At 39.7% G+C, this 18,426-nt stretch overlaps 1 protein-coding gene across 4 annotated transcripts in view; it reads right to left on the bottom strand.

The window, feature by feature from the left end:
• The window catches only part of LOC132354207 (zinc finger protein 160-like), a 69,822-nt gene that overhangs the window by 35,981 nt on the left and 15,415 nt on the right, over positions 1-18,426 (bottom strand). For all 4 annotated transcript variants that reach the window (XR_009499208.1, XR_009499209.1, XR_009499210.1 and 1 more), the window contains exon 4: positions 14,838-14,964. Coding sequence is in view for 1 of the 4 variants with exons in the window: in XM_059905929.1 (XP_059761912.1) it covers positions 14,838-14,964 (127 nt within the window). In the remaining 3 variants the exon portion in view is untranslated. The remainder of the gene's footprint in view (positions 1-14,837; positions 14,965-18,426) is intronic.

Below are 18,426 nucleotides of genomic sequence, written 5' to 3'. Positions count from 1 at the left end.
ACACAGGCCTTAAATGACACATTAGAGCAGATGGACTTAATTGATATTTATAGAGCATTCCACCTGAAAGCAGCAGAATACACATTCTTTTCAAGTGCACATGGGTCATTCTACAAGACAGACCACATGCTGGGTCACAAAGCAATCCTCGGTAAATGTAAGAAAACTGGAATCGTATCAAGCATCTAGGCTAGCAATCAACTAAAAAAAAAAAAAAACCCACAAAACCAAAAAACAAAAAAGCTGCAAAAAACACAAAGATGTGGAAGCTAAAGAATATGCTACTACACAACCAGTGGATCACTGAAGAAATCAAAGAGGAAATTAAAAAAAAAAACAAAGCTAGAGACAAATGAAAATGAAAACAGTATGACCCAAAACCTATGGGACACAGTAAAAACAGTTCTAAGAGTGAAGTTTATAGCAAAACAAGCTAAACTTAGGATTCAAGAACGATCTCAAATAAACAACCTAACTTTATGCCTAAAGGAACTAGAAAAAGAACAAAACCCCAAAGAAAGATACAAAGATCAGAGCAGAAATAAATGAAATAGAGACCAAAAACAAAAAAAGAAAAAAGATCTATGAAACTAAAACCTGGTTCTTTGAAAAGATAAAAAACATTGATAGAGAAGTCTCAGAAAACGGCGGAGGAATAAGATGCGGGGATCACCTTCTTCCCCACAGATACATCAAAAACATATCTACATGTGGAACAACTCCTACAGAACACCTACTGAACACTGGCAGAAGACCTCAGACTTCCAAAAAGGCAAGAAAATCTCCATGTAACTGGGTAGGGCAAAAGAAAAAAGGAAAAAAAAAAAGAGACAAAGGAATCAGGACAGGACCCACGCCTCTGCGAGGGCACTGTGAAGGAGGAAATGTTTCTGCACACTAGGAATCCCCCTCACTGGCAGAGACAAGGGGGAGCTTTGGAGCCTCAGAGGAGAGCGCAGCAACAGGGGTGCGGAGAGCAAAGCAGAGAGAATCCCGCACAGAGGATCGGTGTCAACCAGCACTCCCCAGCCTGAGACGCTTGCCTGCCTGCCAGGGCGAGTGGGGGCTGGGTGCTGAGGCTCAGGCTTTGGAGGTCAGACCCCAGGGAGAGAGGATTGGGGTTAGCTGTGAGAAGACAGCCTGAGGGAGTCCGGAAAGAAACCTGGGCCTGCCAGATAGACAAGGGGCCACTGTTGCAGGGTGCATGAGGAGAGGGGCACACCCGCCCTAGGAGCTTCTTTCTCCACACGCTCACAGACAGCAGGGCACAGCCTACACCAGTTCTAGGGCCGGGCGAGAGCTGTGCCTGCTATCCTGGACCCCAGAGGTGGGCGTGACGGCTACTGCTGCCACCGCTGCCACCAAGGGTCCTGTGAGCAAGCTCAGGTCACTGCCCACCCCTTCCCAGAAGCCAGTGCAGCCCGCCACTGCCAACGGTCCAGCGATCTGGGGCCAACTTCCTGGGGAGAGCGAACGGCACACCTCAGGCTGTTGCAAATTCCCACTAGTCCCTGCCGCCAAAGGCACTCCCCGCACATCCCAACTGGGACTGCTGTATCCCTCCCCCTCCCTGGCCTGGGTGAGCAAGTGAGCCCTAATCAGCCACTGCTTTCGCTCCCTCTTGCCTGGGTGGGGAAGAGACTCCTGAGGGTGGCCCAAATGCAGAGGCAGAGCCAGAACGAAAGCTGAACTCCTGGGGCAGTGCGACCAAAGAAGAGAAAGGGAAATTTCTCCACGCAGCCACGAGAGCAGCAGATTAAATCCCTTCAATCGGCCTGGTAAACCCTCCATCTGTGCAATATCTGAATAGACAACGAGTGTTCCCACAATTGAGGCTGTGGACTTTGGGAGCAAGTACCCGCAGGAGTTGGGCCAGGTCAGAGTATAAGCTGGCCCCACGGTGCCCACAGCAGGTCCTGACACCTACCGAGAGTTCGATTTCTGCTTTTGATTTGTTTTTAGTTTTTTGTTTTGGTAGCTTAGTTTTTAGTGTTTGTTTTGATTTTGGGGTTCGTTTATTTGTTTGGCTGCTCTCTTCTTTTTTGTTATCTCTCTCTCTTTTGTGTGTGTGTGTGTATGTATGATTCTTTGTGTGTATTTTTGTTTGGTTTGTTTTTAACATTTGTCGTGGGGTTTTGCTTGTTCGTTTTCTTTTTTGTTTGTTTTCCCTTGTGTGTGTGTTTCTTTGTGTGTGTCTGTTTTCTTTCTTTCTTCTCCTTTTCCTCCACACCGTGCAGCTTGCAGGGTCTTGGTGCTCCGGACAGGGGTCGGGCCTGAGCCTCTGAGGTGGGAGAGCCTACTCCAGGACGCTGGACGACCAGAGAACTCGCGGCCTCAGGGAATATTAATTGGCAAGAGCTCTCCCAGAGGTCTCCATGTCAACACCAAGACCTGGCTCCACCCAACGGCCAGCAGGCCCCCGTGCTGGAGGCCTCGTGCCAAACCACTAGCAAGACAGGAGCACAACCCCACCCATTGGCAGAGAGGCTGCCTGAAGTCGTACTAAGCTCAGAAACACCACGAAAAGAGCCACCGGACGTGGCCCTGCCCATCAGAGGGACAAGATCGAGCTGCACCCACCAGAACGGAGACACCAGTCCCCTCCACCAGGAAGCCTACACAAGCCACTGGACCAACCTCACCCACTGCGGGCAGACACCAGAAGTAAGAGGAACTACGACCCTGCAGCCTGCGGATAGGAGGCCCCAAACACAGTAAATTAAACAAAATGAGAAGACAGAGAAATACGCTGCAGATGAAGGAGCAAGGTAAAAACCTACAAGACCAAACAAATGAAGAGGAAATAGGCAGTCTACCTGAAAAAGAATTCAGAGTAATGATAGTAAAGATGATCTAAAATCTCAGCAGGGCTTCCCTGGTGGTGCAGTGGTTGAGAATCTGCCTGCCAATGCAGGGGACACGGGTTCGAGCCCTGCTGGGAGGATCCCACGTGCCGTGGAGCAACTGGGCCCGCGAGCCACAACTACTGAGCCTGCGCGTTTGGAGCCTGCGCTCCTCAACAAGAGAGGCCGCAATAGTGAGAGGCCCGTGCACCGTGATGAGGAGTGGCCCCCGCTTGCCACAACTAGAGAAAGCCCTCACACAGAAACGAAGACCCAACACAACCAAAAATAAGTAAATTTATAAAAAAAATAAAATAAAATCTCAGAAATAGAATAAAATACAAGAAATGTTTAACAAGGACATAGAAGAACTAAAGAACAAACCAACAGTGATAAGCAACACAACAATTGAAATTAAAAATACTCTAGAAGGAATCAACAGCAGAATAACTGAGGCAGAAGAACGGATAAGTGACCTGGAAGATAGAATGGTGGAAATAACTGCCACAGAGCAGAATAAAGAAAAAAGAATGAAAAGAATTGAGGACAGTCTCAGAAATCTCTGGGACAACATTAAATGCACCAACATTCAAATTATAGGTGTCCCAGAAGAAGAAGAGAAAGGGTCTGAGAAAATATTTGAAGAGATTATAGTCGAAAACTTCTCTAAACATGGGAAAGGAAATAGCCAATCAAGTCCAGGAAGTGCAGAGAGTGCCATACAGGATAAACCAAAGGAGAAACACAGCAAAACACATATTAATCAAACTATCAAAAATTAAAAACAAAGAAAAAATATTTAAAGCAACAAGGGAAAAGCAATAAACAACATACAAGGGAATCCCCATAAGATTATCAGATGATCTTTCAGCAGAAACTGCAGGCCAGAAGGGAGTGGCAGGATATATTTAAAGTGATGAAAGGGAAAGACGTACAACCAAGATTATCCTACCCAGCACGGATCTCATTCAGATTCAATGGAGAAATCAAAAGCTTTACAGACAAACAAAGGCTAAGAGAATTCAGCATCACCAAACCAGCTCTACAACAAATGCTAAAGGAACTTATCTAAGCAGGAAACACAAAAGAAGAAAAAGACCTATGAAAACAAACCCCCAAAAATTAAGAAAATGGTAATAGGAACATACATATCAATAATTACCCTAAATGTGAATGGGTTAAATGCTCCAACCAAAAGACAGACTGGCTGAATGGATACAAAAACAAGACCCATATATATGCTGCCTACAAGAGACCCACTTCAGACCTAGGGACACATACAGACTGAAAGTGAGGGGATGGAAAAAGATGTTCCATAAAAATGCGAATCAAAAGAAAGCTGGAGTAACAATACTGATATCAGATAAAATAGACTTTAAAATAAAGAGTTACAAGAGATAAGGAAGGACACTATATAATGATCAAGGGATCAATCCAAGGAAACATAACAATTGTAAATATTTATGCACCCAACATAAGAGCACCTCAATACATAAGGCAAATGCTAACAGCCAAAAAAGGGGAAATTGACAGTAACACAATAGTGGGGGACTTTAACACCCCACTTACACCAAAGGACAGATCATCCAGACAGAAAATAAACAAGGAAACACAAGCTTTAAATGGCACAACAGACCAGATAGATTTAATTGATATTTATAGAACATTCCACCCAAAAGCAGAAGGATACACTTTCTTCTCAAGTGCATATGAAACATTCTCCAGGACACATCACATCTTGGTTAACAAATCAAGCCCTGGTAAATTTAAGAAAACTGAAATCATATCAAGCATCCTTTCCAACCACAACACTATGAGATTAGAAATAAATTACAGGGGAAAAAACTGTAAAAAACATAAAACACATGAAGGCTAAAAATTACACTACTAAATAACCAAGAGATCAGTAAAGAAACCAAAGAGAAAATCAAAAAATACCTAGAGACAAATGACAATGAAAACACATGATGATCCAAAACCTATGGGATGCAGCAAAAGCAGTTCTAAGAGTGAAGTTTACAGCAATACAATCCTACCCGAAGAAACAAGAAAAACCTCAAATAAACAATCTAAACTAACAGCTAAAGGAACTAGAGAAAGATGAACAATAAAACCCCAAAGTTAGTAGAAGGAAATCAATCATAAAGATAAAAGCAGAAATAAATGAAACAGAAACAATAGCAAAGATCAATAAAACTAAAAGCTGGTTCTTGGAGAAGATAAACAAAATTGATAAACCTTTAGCCAAGCTCATCAAGAAAAAGAGGGAGAGGACTCAAATCAATAAAATTAGAAATGAAAAAGGAAAAGTTACAAAGGACACTGCAGAAATACAAAGGATCATAAGGGACTACTATAAGCAACTATATGCCAATAAAGTGGACGACCTGAAAGAAATGGACAAATTCTTAAAAAGGTATAACCTTCCAAGACTGAACCAGGAAGAAAGAGAAAATATGAAGAGACCAATCACAAGTAATGAAATTGATACTGTGATTAAAAATCTTCCAACAAACAAAAGTACAGGATCAGATGGCTTCACAGGTGAGTTCTACCAAACACTTAGAGAAGAGCTAACACCCATCCTCAAATTCTGCCAAAAAACTGAAGAGGAAGGAACTCTTCCAAACTCATTCTGCGAGGCCACCATCACCCTGATACCCAAATCAGACAAAGATATCACGAAAAAAGAAAATTACAGACCAATATTACTGATGAATACAGACACAAAAATCCTCAACAAACTACTAGCAAACAGAATCCAACAACACATTAAAAGATTCATACACCACAATCAAGTGGGATTTACCCCAGGGATGCAAGGATTCTTCAGTGTAAGCAAATCAACCAATGTGATACACCATATCAACAAATTGAATGAAAACCATATGATCATTTGAATAGATGTAGAAAAAGCTTTTAACAAAATTCCACACCGATTTATGATAAAAACTCTCCAGAAAGTGGGCACAGAGGGAACCTACCTCAACATAATAAAGGCCATGTATGACAAACACACAGCTAACATCACTCTCAATGGTGAAAAACTGAAAGCATTTCCTCGAAGATCAGGAACAAGACAAGGAGGTCCACTCTCACAACTACTATTCAACACAGTTTTGGAATTCCTAGCCACAGCAAACGGAAAAGAAAAAGAAACAAAAGGAAAATAAAATTGGAAAAGAAGAAGTAAAATTGTCACTGTTTGCAGATGACATGATACTATAGACAGAGAATCCTAAAGATGCCACCAGAAAACTACTAGAGCTAATCAATGAATTTGGTAAAGTTGCAGGATACAAAATTAATGCACAGAAATCTCTTGCACTCCTATACACGAACAACGAAAGACCAGAAAGAGAAATTAAGGAAACAATACCGTTCACTACTGCAACAAAAAAAAATAAAATACCTAGGAATAAACCTACCTAAGAAGGTAAAAGACCTGTACTCAGAAAACTATAAAACACTGATGAAAGAAATCAAAGACGACACAAACAGTTGGAGAGATTATACCATGTTCTTGGATTCGAAGAATCAATACTGTGAAAATGACTAAACTACCCAAAGCAATCTACAGATTCAATACAATTCTTATCAAATTACCAATGGCATTTTTCACAGAACTAGAACAAAAAATCTTAAAATCTGTATAGAGACACAAAAGACCCCAAATAGCCAAAGCAATCTTGAGAAAAAAAAAACAGAGCTGGAGGAATCAGGCTCCCTGACTTCAGGCTATACTACAAAGTCACAGGCATCAGAACAGTGTGGTACTGGCCCAAAAGCAGACACATACATCTATGAAACAGAATAGAGAGCCCCAAAATAAACCCATGTACATATGGCCAATTAATCTACAACAGAGGCAAGAATATACAATGGTGACAGTACCTTCAATAAGTGGTGCTGGGAAAACTGGACAGCTACATGTAGAAGAATGAAATTAGAAAACTCCCTAACAACATACACAAAAATAAACTCAAAATGGATTAAAGACCTAAATGTAAGACCACACACTATAAAACTCTTAGAGGAAAACATAGAAAGAACACTCTTTGACATAAATCACAGCAAGATCTTTTTTGACCCACCTTCTAGAGTAATGGAAATAAAAACAAAAATAAACAAATGGGACCTACTGAAACTGAAAAGCTTCAGCACAACAAAGGAAACCATAAACAAAAAAGGAAACCATAAATAAGACAAAAAGACAACCCTCAGAATGGGAGAAAATAATTGCAAACGAATTAATGGACAAAAGATTAATCTCCAAAATATACAAACAGTTCATGCAGCTCAATATCAAAAAAACAAACCCAATCAAAATATGGGCAGAAGGACTTCCCTGGTGGCACAGTGGTTGGGAGTCCGCCTGCCAGTGCAGGGGACGCGGGTTCTAGCCCTGGCCTGGGAGGATCCCACATGCCGCGAAGTGGCTGGGCCTGTGTGCCACAGCTGCTGAGCCTGCGCTCTAGAGCCCACGAGCCACAACTACTGAAGCCCATGTGCCACAACTGCTGAGGCCCGTGCACCTAGAGCCTGTGCTCCGCAACAAGAGAAGCCACTGCAATGAGAGGCCCGTGCACCGCAATGAAGAGTGGCCCCCGCTCGCTGCAACTAGAGAAAGCCCGTGCGCAGCAACGAAGACCCAACGCAGCCAAAAATAAATAAATAAATAAATAAATTTATTTTAAAAAAAAATATGGGCAGAAGACCTAAACAGACATTTCTCCAAAGAAGACATACAGATGGCCAAGAGGCACATGAACATGCTCAACATCACTAATGATTAGAGAAATGCAAATCAAAACTACAATGAAGCATCACCTCACACAAGTCAGAATGGCCATTATCAAAAAATTTACAAACAATAAATGCTAGAGAGGGTGTGGAGACAAGGGAACCCTCTTTCACTGTTCGTGGGAATGTAAATTGATACAGCCACTATGGAGAACTGTATGGAGGTTCCTTAAAAAACTAAAAATAGAATTACCATAAGACCCAGCAATCCCACTACTGGGCATATACCCAGAGAAAACCATAACTCAAAGACACATTCACCCCAATGTTCATTGCAGCACTATTTACAATAGCCAAGACATGGAAGCAACCCAAATGTCCATTGACAGACCAACAGATAAAGAAGATGTAGTACATATACACAGTGGAATATTACTCAGCCATAAAAGAATGAAATTGGGTCATTTGTAGAGGCGTGGTTGGACCTAGACACTGTCATACAGAGTGAAGTAAGTCAGAGAAAAACAAATACCATATATTAACGCATATAGGTAGAATCTAGAAAAATGGTACAGATCAACCCGTTTGCAAAGCAGAAATAGAGACAAAGACGTAGAGAACGAACGTATGGATACCAAGGGGGAAAGCGGGGTCGGGTAGGATGAATTGGGAGATTGGGATTGTCATATATACACTATTGATACTATGTATAAAATAGATAGCTAATGAGAACGTACTGTATAGCACAGGGAACTCTACTCAGTGCTCTGTGGTGACCTAAATGGGAAGGAAATCTGAAAAAGAGGGGTTATATGTATATGTAGAGTTGATTCACTTTGCTGTACAGTAGAAACTAACACAACATTGTAAAGCAACTATACTCCAACAAAAATTAATTTAAAAAAAACTAATAAGTGAAATGGTAATTACAGGGAAATTTGCTGCTTTAAATGCTTATATTGGGAAAGAAGAAAGTATCTTTTAACATGCTATTTTATACTAATATGTATAAAATAGATAACTAATGAGAACCTAATGTACAGCACAGGGAACTCTACTTCACTTAGCTGTACAGTAGAAACTAACACATTGTAAAACAACTATACCCCAATAAAAAAAAGAAAAGAATATTGAAAAACCTTTAGCCAGAGTCATCAATAAAAAAGGGAGAGGGCGCAAATCAATAAAACCAGAAATCAAAATGGAGAAGTTACAATGGACACCACAGAAATACAAAGAATCAAAAGAGACTACTCCAAGAAACTATACTCCAATAAAATGGACAACCTAGAAGAAATGGGTTAGAAAGGTACAATCTCCTAAAATTGAATCACGAAGAAACAGAAAATATGAACAGACCAATCACAAGTACTGAAATTGAAACTGTGATTAAAAATCTTCCAACAAACAAAAGTCCAGGACCAGATGGCTTCACAGGTGAATTCTCCCATTCTAATATTTAGACAAGAGCTAACACTCATTCTTCTGAAACTATTATAAAAAATAGCTTTGGAGAGGAAGGAACACTTCCAATGAACTCATTCTGTGAGGCCATAATAACCCTGACACCAAAGCCAGAAAAAGATATTCCAAAAAAAGAAAATTACAAGTCAATACCACATATATGCAAAAACCCAAGACAAAATACTAGCAAACCAAATCCAACAAAAGAATCATAAACCATGATCAAGTGGGATTTATTCCAAGGATGCAAGATTTTCAATATCTGCAAGTCAATCAGTATGATACACCACATTAACAAACTGAAGACTAAAATCCATATGAACATCTCAATAGTTGCAGAAAAAGCCTCTCACAAAATTCAGCACCCATTTATGATAAAAACCCTTCAGAAAGTCAGCACAGATGGAAACTACCTCAACATAATAAATACCATATATGACAAACACACAACTAACATCATACTCAACAATGAAAAGCTGAAAGAATTTCCTCTAAGATCAGGAACAAGACAAGGATGTCCACTCTCACCACTTTTATTCAACATACATTTGGAAGCCCTAGCCACTGCAATCAGAAAACAAAAAGAAATAAAAGGAATCCAGATAGGAAAAGAAGTAAAACTATCACTGTATGCAGATGACATGATGCTACACGTAGAAAATCCTAAAGATGCCACCAGATAACTACTAGACCTCATCAATGAACAGGGTAAAGTTGCTGGATAAATATAAAAAATAATAAATATACAAAAATCTGTTGCATTTCTAAATACTAACAACGAAATATCAGAAAGTGAAATTAAGGAAACAATCCCATTTACCATCTCATCACAAAGAAAAACACTCTGAGAAATAAGCCTACCTAAGGAGGCAAAACAACTGTACTTGTAAAACTATATGATGCTGATGAAAGATATCAAAGATGACACAAACAGATGAAAATATATACCATGTTCTTGGATTGGAATAAGCAACACTGTTAAAATGACCATATTACCCAAGGCAATCTACATATTCAATGCAATCCTTATCAAATTAACAATGGCATTTTCACAGAACGAGAACAAAACATTTTTAAAATTTGCATGAAAACACAAAAGACACCAAATATCTAAAACAATCTCGAAAAAGAAGAATGGAGCTGGAGGAATCACACTCCCTGACTTCAGACAATACTACAAACCTACAGTCATCAAAACAGTATGGTACTGGCAAAAACAGAAACACAGATCAATGGAACAGAATAGAAAGCCCAGAAATAAACTCACTCACTTATAGTCAATTATTCTATGACAAAGTAGGAAAGAATATACAATGGAGAAAAGACAGTCTCTTTAGTAAGTGGTGCTAGGATAACTGGGCAGCTACACGGAAAAGAAGGAAATTAGAACATTCTCTAACACCACATACAAAAATAAACTCAAAATGTATTAAACACCTAAATGTAAGACCAGATACTATAAAACTCCTAGAGGAAAACAAAGGCAGAACACTCTTTGATATAAATCACAGCAATATTTTTTTGGATCTGTCTCCTAGAGACACGGAAATAAAAGCAAAAATAAACAAATGGGACCTAATTAAACTTAAAAGCTACTGCAAAGCAAAGGAAACCATAAAAAGAACGAAAATACAACCTATGGACTAGAAGAGTATATTTGTAAATGATGCTACCAAAAAGGGATCTATTTCCAAAATATACAAAATTCATATAGCTTAGTATCAAAAAAACCATACAACCCAATCAAAAAATTAGCAGAAGACCTAAATAGATATTTCTCCAAAGAAGACATAAAGATGGCCAACAGCCACATGAAAAGATGCTCAACGTCACTAATTATTAGATAAATGCAAATCAAAACCACAAAATGGTTATCACCTCACACTGGTCAGAATGACCACCATCAAAAAGTCTACAAATAGGGGACTTCCCTGGTGGTCCAGGGGGTAAGGCTCCACGCTGCCAATGCAGGGGGCCCGGGTTCAATCCCTGGTCGGGGAACTAGATCCCATATGCATGTCGCAACTGAGAGTCAACATGCAGCAACTAAGAAGTCCGCATGCCCCAACTAAATATTCTGCGTGCCACAACTAAGATCCAGCGTGGCCAAAAAAAAAAAAAGTCTACAAACAATAAATGCTTGAGAGGGTGTGGGGAAAAGAGAACCCTCACCACACTGTTGGAAGGAATGTAAATTGGTGTAGCCATTTTGGAGAACAGTATGGAGGTTCCAATCCTGGTCATATATCCGGAAAAGATGAAAACTCTAATTTGAAAAGATATATGCACCCCAATGTTTACAGCAACACTATTTACACTAGCCAGGACATGGAAGCAACCTAAATTTTCACTGACAGATGAAGGGATAAAGAAGATGTGGCACATATATACAGTGGAATATTACTGTCATAAAAAACAATGAAATAATGCCTTTTGCAGCAACATGGATGGACCTGTGAAGTCAGACAAAGAAAGACATATATGATATTACTTATATGTGGAACCTAAAAAAGTGATACAAATGAACTTATTTACAAAACAGAAATAGACTCACAGACATAGAAAACAAACTTATGGTTACCAAAGGGGAAAGTGCAGGATGCGGGGGGGGTGGGGGGAAGAGGAGAGAGATAAATTAGGAGTCTGGGATTAACATATACACACTACTATATATAAAAGAGATAAACAACAAGGACCTACTGTATAGCTCAGGGAACTATATTAAATATCTTGTAAATTGCTGTACACCTGAAATTAACACAACATTGTAAATTAACCATACTTTAAAAAAAAAAAAAACCTCTTGTGTAGATGTTTAAACGATGTTTCACAAAGGTGTAAAGACCACTTTATGGGGGAAGGCAGTCTATGGAACAAAAGGTGTTGACAGGACTTCCCTGGTGGCGCAGTGGTTAAGAATCCACCTGCCAATGCAGGGGACACGGGTTCGAGCCCTGGTCCGGGAAGATCCCACATGCCACGGAGCAACTAAGCCCGTGTGCCATAACTACTGGGCCTGCACTCTAGAGCCCATGAGCCACAACTACTAAGCCCATGTGTCACAACTACTGAAGTCCAGGTGCCACAACTACTAAGCACATGTGCTGCAACTACTGAGCCCAGGCGCCTAGAGCTGGTGCTCCGCAACAAGAGAAGCCACCACAATGAAAAGCCTGCGCAACGCAACAGAGTAGACCCCGCTCACCACAACTAGAGAAAGCCCACGTGCAGCAACGAAGACCCAACGCAGCCAAAAAAAATTAATTAATTAAAAATAAATAAATTTTTTTAAAAAGGTGTTGCCAAAACTGGATACCTACTAACAAAAGTATTTACTTGGACCATTATCTTACACTACAAACAAAAATTAACTCAAAATGGTTCAAAGACCTAAACCTAAGTCCCAAGTGTATTAAACTCCTAGAAGTAAACATACAGAAAAAGTTTCTTGACGTTGGACCCACAAATGATTTATCAGGTATAACACCAAAAGCACAGGCTACAAAATAAAAACAGATAAATTGAACTATATCAAAAATATAGGGGCTTCCCTGGTGGCGCAGTGGTTGAGAATCTGCCTGCTAATGCAGGGGACACAGGTTCGAGCCCTGGTCTGGGAAGATCCCACATGCCGAGGAGTGACTAAGCCCATGTGCCACAACTACTGAGCCTGCGCTTCTGGAGCCTGTGCTCCGCAACAAGAGAGGCCACGATAGTGAGAGGCCCGCACACCGCGATGAAGAGTGGCCCCTGCTCGCCACAACTAGAGAAAGCCCCCGCACAGAAACGAAGACCCAACACAGCCAAGAAATAAATAAATAAATAATAATTAAAAAAAAAAAAAATATATATATATATATATATATATATATAAACTACGGTGCATTAAAGCTCAGTGAAAAGACAACCAACAATAAAAGAGAAAACATTTCTAAATCACATATCTGATAATAGATGAGTATGAAGAATATATAAAGATTCTAAGAGGGACTGATCACCAAGTCCACCACAGGGACCCTTCCCCAATCAACCATCCCATGCATTGCAAATATAAAACAAAAACCCCAAGAGTAACATAGAAATTTGAACCTAATGATAAAATAAAAAATCCTTTATAATGCATAGAAATGTACAAAATGAAAGTACCAGTGTCTTAAACACATGATCATTCATCACTGAAGGTATCCCTCCACTTCATAAGCTCTCTCATTAAGACGCCTCAAAATTCGCTGTTGAGGTAGAATGAACAATGGCACAGGCGATGAAAAATGTGGCATCAACAACAGTTTAGCCAACAGCCTCACAGATACGAGAATGTGAGCTTTGACAAAGTTGTCCTGGGATAAATTCCTATACCAATTTAAAGAGGCTAAAATGTATGGTCACTGAGACACATGAATAACACGGTCACAGTGCCCTTGAGACAGGCTTTTGTGACAGTGCCCAAAGCCAGAAAAAAACCCGGTCAGACTCTTGTGATACTTTCTATCTCATATCCTAGAACATGCTGACCACTCTACTGAGTAGCTTCAAGTGGTGATTTTGTACAGAGCAAGAAAATACTACAACATATGAGGAATAGTGTCTCGATCAAAATTTTCTGTTACCCAGTAAACACATTGCATAGAGACTCCACAAGAGGTTGTCAGATAAACATAGGTGGATTATCACAGCAAGGAAACCAGGTAAAATTTCAGACCTTCGGAATATACTTCAAAGAAATTTAAGAGGTAAAATCACACAAAGTAAGGAGAAGGTAAAATTAGGAACAGTCGACATTCCCAGACTAGGTAGAGCAGTACAAGAGTAAAAATAATACAACGTGTATGAGTCAGACATTATAGGATCTTGAGATGGGACCATGTACTCAACCCACAGATGCCACGCTAAGAGCCTGAAAGGTTCACATATGCTCCCCTTGTAGGATTTGGGATCAAAAAGAGGATCTCTCCGTCCACTGTCCTTACACTTTTCCTAAGTAACAATCACAGAAGATCCAATCCACCTGCCTGTCCCACACACTCCTAAACAAAAGAAACAGCCCTTCTGAGATACCCATCTTTGTTTACACTTTTGATATACTCCCACACAATGTATTCTTGGCTATTTTTCACATTTCTCCCCACTGCCCAGGGCTCTTTCTCTTGCTCCAATGTGGAGATAATATTCAGATCAGAAGAAGAAATTCTGGGACTTCCCTGGCGGCCCACTGGTTAAGACTCCATGCTTCCAATGCAGAGGGCATGGGTTCAATCCCTACTCGGGGAACTGAGATCCCACAAGCCACAAGGTGTGGCCAAAAATTTTTTAAAAAAAGAAATAGAAATTCTGGTTTATCAGGACAAAGAAATGTGAAGTGCTGTGGTTTTCCTAAAATCCCAGTTCTTTGTTCAGCTGAGGAGTGAGGACATTACAGATGCGTCAGGAAAAATATTTCACAAAATCATCCACCACCTCCCTTCTACACAGGGAACGGTGTAATATGCAGACATCAAGCTCTCTTCCTGCAGAAACTGAGTCAAAAGCCAAAAGGCAGAAAATGGGAAATTGGTATTTTTTAAAGTTTGCCATTGAGCTTTGTACGTAATTAAGCTCTGGGACAACCACTGATGTAACATGAAACAGGCAGAGCATCTGAAGAAAGGGTCAGGTTAAACTCATGATGCCGCATCACGGGTGAGTCAACAGGGCTTTCAAAGATTATCAGGGCCTCCCAAGAGGCACACAAGGGAAAATGCAAATATACGCAAGGGCAGATCCCAACTTCTAGAGGGAAGTTATCCTCACCCAGGGAGAGCAGGTTCCTGCAGGTCTCCACCATCACGTCCCTGTACAAGGCCCTCTGACCAGGGTCCAGGCATTCCCACTCCTCCTCAGTGAACTCGATGGCCACATCCTCAAAGGTCAACCGTTCCTGAAATGAAATCACATTTCACCAATGGGCCATGAAGAGTTCTCATCTTCATACAAATGGAAAAGAGGAGTAAGGGGTAAGGACTGATTCAATTAAAGTATGTGTTCTACCAGATCCATTTAGAGGTATCTGGAAAAATTATGTATCTCTAATCTTAATTTCTTATGCTTTTTCATAAGACCTTATGAGATCCTCCAATTAATATGGATTTTTTCATCACCGTCGAAAATCTATGAAACGCCTATAAGTAAAACTCAACACTGTGTTGTCTATGCAGAAGTGTGAGGTATTACGTTCTACACACTGAGTGAGATTCAGTATATAGATGAGACAACAAAGTTCGCAGTGCTTTGAACGAAAGGTCAAAATCTTCAACTATGATGATGATAACAACGACTAAAAGTGTTTGAACACTTCCCATTGCTCTAAGTTACAGTAATGTTACTCTAAACGTTACTCTAAATAAGTACTTTTACAGGCAAGACCTTGTTATCAACGTAACAGCTCACTAAAGAAAGATCTGTCCCCATCTTACAGAGGACAAAAACTGCCACAGACACTCTGAGAAACTCGACTCAGATCAAGGAGGCAAGAAATGTTACAGCAAGCACTTGAACTCAGAGGGTTGTGCTCAGCAACTGAAGCTTAAGAATCAAACAGTTAAGTAATACAGAAAGCATTAAAAGTACATTGACAGAGGGTTCCCTGGGAAAACGTGAAAGAAGTCCAAGGTGAATGACATGGAGTGGCATGAAAGGTCATTATAGATGTGGACGCACAAACACATACACATAAATTGTTAGTAATCTTACTATTACTTAAACCATTAACAGGATTGCATAGAAAAATTCAAGGCAGTGGAATATACTGACGACAATTTCAACTGAAAAAAGATATAATATATAGTTTTAAAATCATGATGTCTTTTATCTAAACCAGACTTGCACATCCATGCACTATGCACATACATATCTATAAAAAATAACTGAGAGAAAAATCTCTTGACAGAATTTTGGACAATTTTTTATCGTCCTTTTATTCACGTGTATTTCAGCATCTTTCAGACAATGAAAATGTATCCACTGTACTCAATTTAGTTTGTCAACATGATTCTGTAGTAGGCTACTAAAAGAAAAATGGTACGAGCATTTAAAAAAAATAGAATACTTGAACTCAAATCTCAATAAGATAACCATACTCAAAAATATAGGGCTTCCCTGGTGGCACAGTGGTTGAGAATCTGCCTGCCAATGCAGGGGACACGGGTTCGAGCCCTGGTCTGGGAAGATCCCACATGCTGCGGAGCAACTAGGCCCGTGAGCCACAATTACTGAGCCTGTGCGTCTGCAGCCTGTGCTCCACAACAAGGGAGGCCGCGATACTGAGAGGACCGTGCACCGCGATGAAGAGTGGCCCCCACTTGCTGCAACTAGAGAAAGCCCTCGCACAGAAACGAAGACCCAACACAGCCATAAATAAATACATAAATTAAATAAATATATATATATATAAATACAATTTTATCCATTTAAATTTACATAGCTAGGCATTAACAAAAGCCAAAGAATTTCTGTGTTTTTGCCACTAATAAAACATTGATTTCAAATTAGAAAATTTATTAGTATTATACATTATTTCCACAGGTTATGGAAAAAAATTATCATAATAGTAAAGTTAAAAACTTCCTGGACAATTAAAAATCATGAAAAAAAGGATACGGAAAAAAATAAATTCTGATTAGGCAAGAACATTTCAAGAAACATCATGAACAGATGGAAACACTTGATGCATTCCCTCTGGAGTTACAGTGGAGTGAAGGGGGCTGGCAAGGGCGCCTGCCTTTCACCACTGTACAGGGTGCCTGAGCAGGGACCAACCACTAAAGGAAGTTAACAGGGGGAAAACAGAGGGCAAAAGACACAGTGTGAGAGACTTGGAACTGCTAGTGTTCACAAATCTAAGGACACGGAAAGGTGAAAAGTGAAAGGATGGAAAAAGATATTCCATCCTAAAGAGAACAGGAGAGAATACATTATATCAGACAAAATAAACTGAAGAAAAACAAGTGACATGAGACAAAAAAACATTATATAATGACAAATGGGTCAATTTACCAAAAAGACGTAGCAAGTAAAACTATATATACATCTAACATTAGATATCTCAGAAAAATTAAGCAAACATTAAAGGAAAGGAAGAGAGAAATAGACAGCAGCACAGGAATAGTATGAGACTTCAATGCCCCAGCTAAACTTACGGATGGAACCAAAAAGAAGATCAATAAGGAAACTATAGACCTTATTGGTTATTAGACATAACAGATCACGTGACCCAACAACAGCAGAAAACACATGCATCTCAAGAACACGTAAAACATTCTCCATGAGAGACCACATGTTAGGCCAAAACACAAATCTTAACAATTTTAAGAGACTGATATAATAAAAGTAAACAACAATGAAATAAACAGAAGAAAAAAAAGAAAATTCCCCCAAATGTGGAAATTAAACAACTCACTCTTAAACCACTAACAGGTCTAAGAAGAAATCACAAGGGAATTTTTAAATATATGGATGAAAAGGAAAATGTAACCTACCAAAATTTATAACACACAATGAAGGCGTACTAAAAGGAAATTCTAAACTGCTAAATGCTTACAGTAAAAAAGGGGAAAAGATCTCAAATCAGAAATTTATTTTTACACCTCTAGGAAGCAGAAAAACAAAAACAAACTAAACCCAAGTTTAGCAGAAGGAAAGAGGTAAATAAGAAAAATGAAACCAGGGACTTCCCCAGTGGGGCAATGGTTAAGAATTCGCCTGCCAATTCAGGGGACACGGGTTCGAGCCCTGGTCTGGGAAGATCCTACATGCTGCAGAGCAACTAAGCCCGTGCGCCACAACTACTTAGCCTGTGTGCCACAACTACTGAAGCCCACATGCCTAGAGCCCAAGCTCTGCAACAAGAAAAGCCACCACAATGAGAAGCCGGCGCTCCACAACGAAGACCCAACAACAAAGACCCAATGCAGCCAAAAATAAATAAATTAATATACTTTTTAAAAAAACAGAAAGATTAGACCAGAGATAAATAAAATAGAAAATAGAAAAATATAAAAATGAACAAACCAAGAGTTGGTGTTTGGGAAAACCCTTAGCTAGACTAAGGAAAAAAGAAAAAAAGATTCAAATAATTAAGAACAGATATGAAAAAGAAATGATTGCAACTGATATCAAAGAAAGTTTTTAAAGGAAGTACTATGAATAATAATGCCTGCAAATTACAGAATCTAAAAGATACAGGTAAATTCTTAGAAACATACAACCTACTAAACTTGATTAATCATTATGAAATAAAAAATTTGGAGATTGGTTCAAGATGGCAGAGTAGAAGGACGTGCTCTCACTCCCTCTTGTGAGAGCACGGGAATCACAACTGTCTGCTGGACAATCATCGACAGGA

Source organism: Balaenoptera ricei, chromosome 19 (genome assembly GCF_028023285.1).
Source record: "Balaenoptera ricei isolate mBalRic1 chromosome 19, mBalRic1.hap2, whole genome shotgun sequence".
Lineage (NCBI taxonomy): Eukaryota > Metazoa > Chordata > Mammalia > Artiodactyla > Balaenopteridae > Balaenoptera > Balaenoptera ricei.
This window is presented reverse-complemented; position numbering and strand designations above follow the sequence as displayed.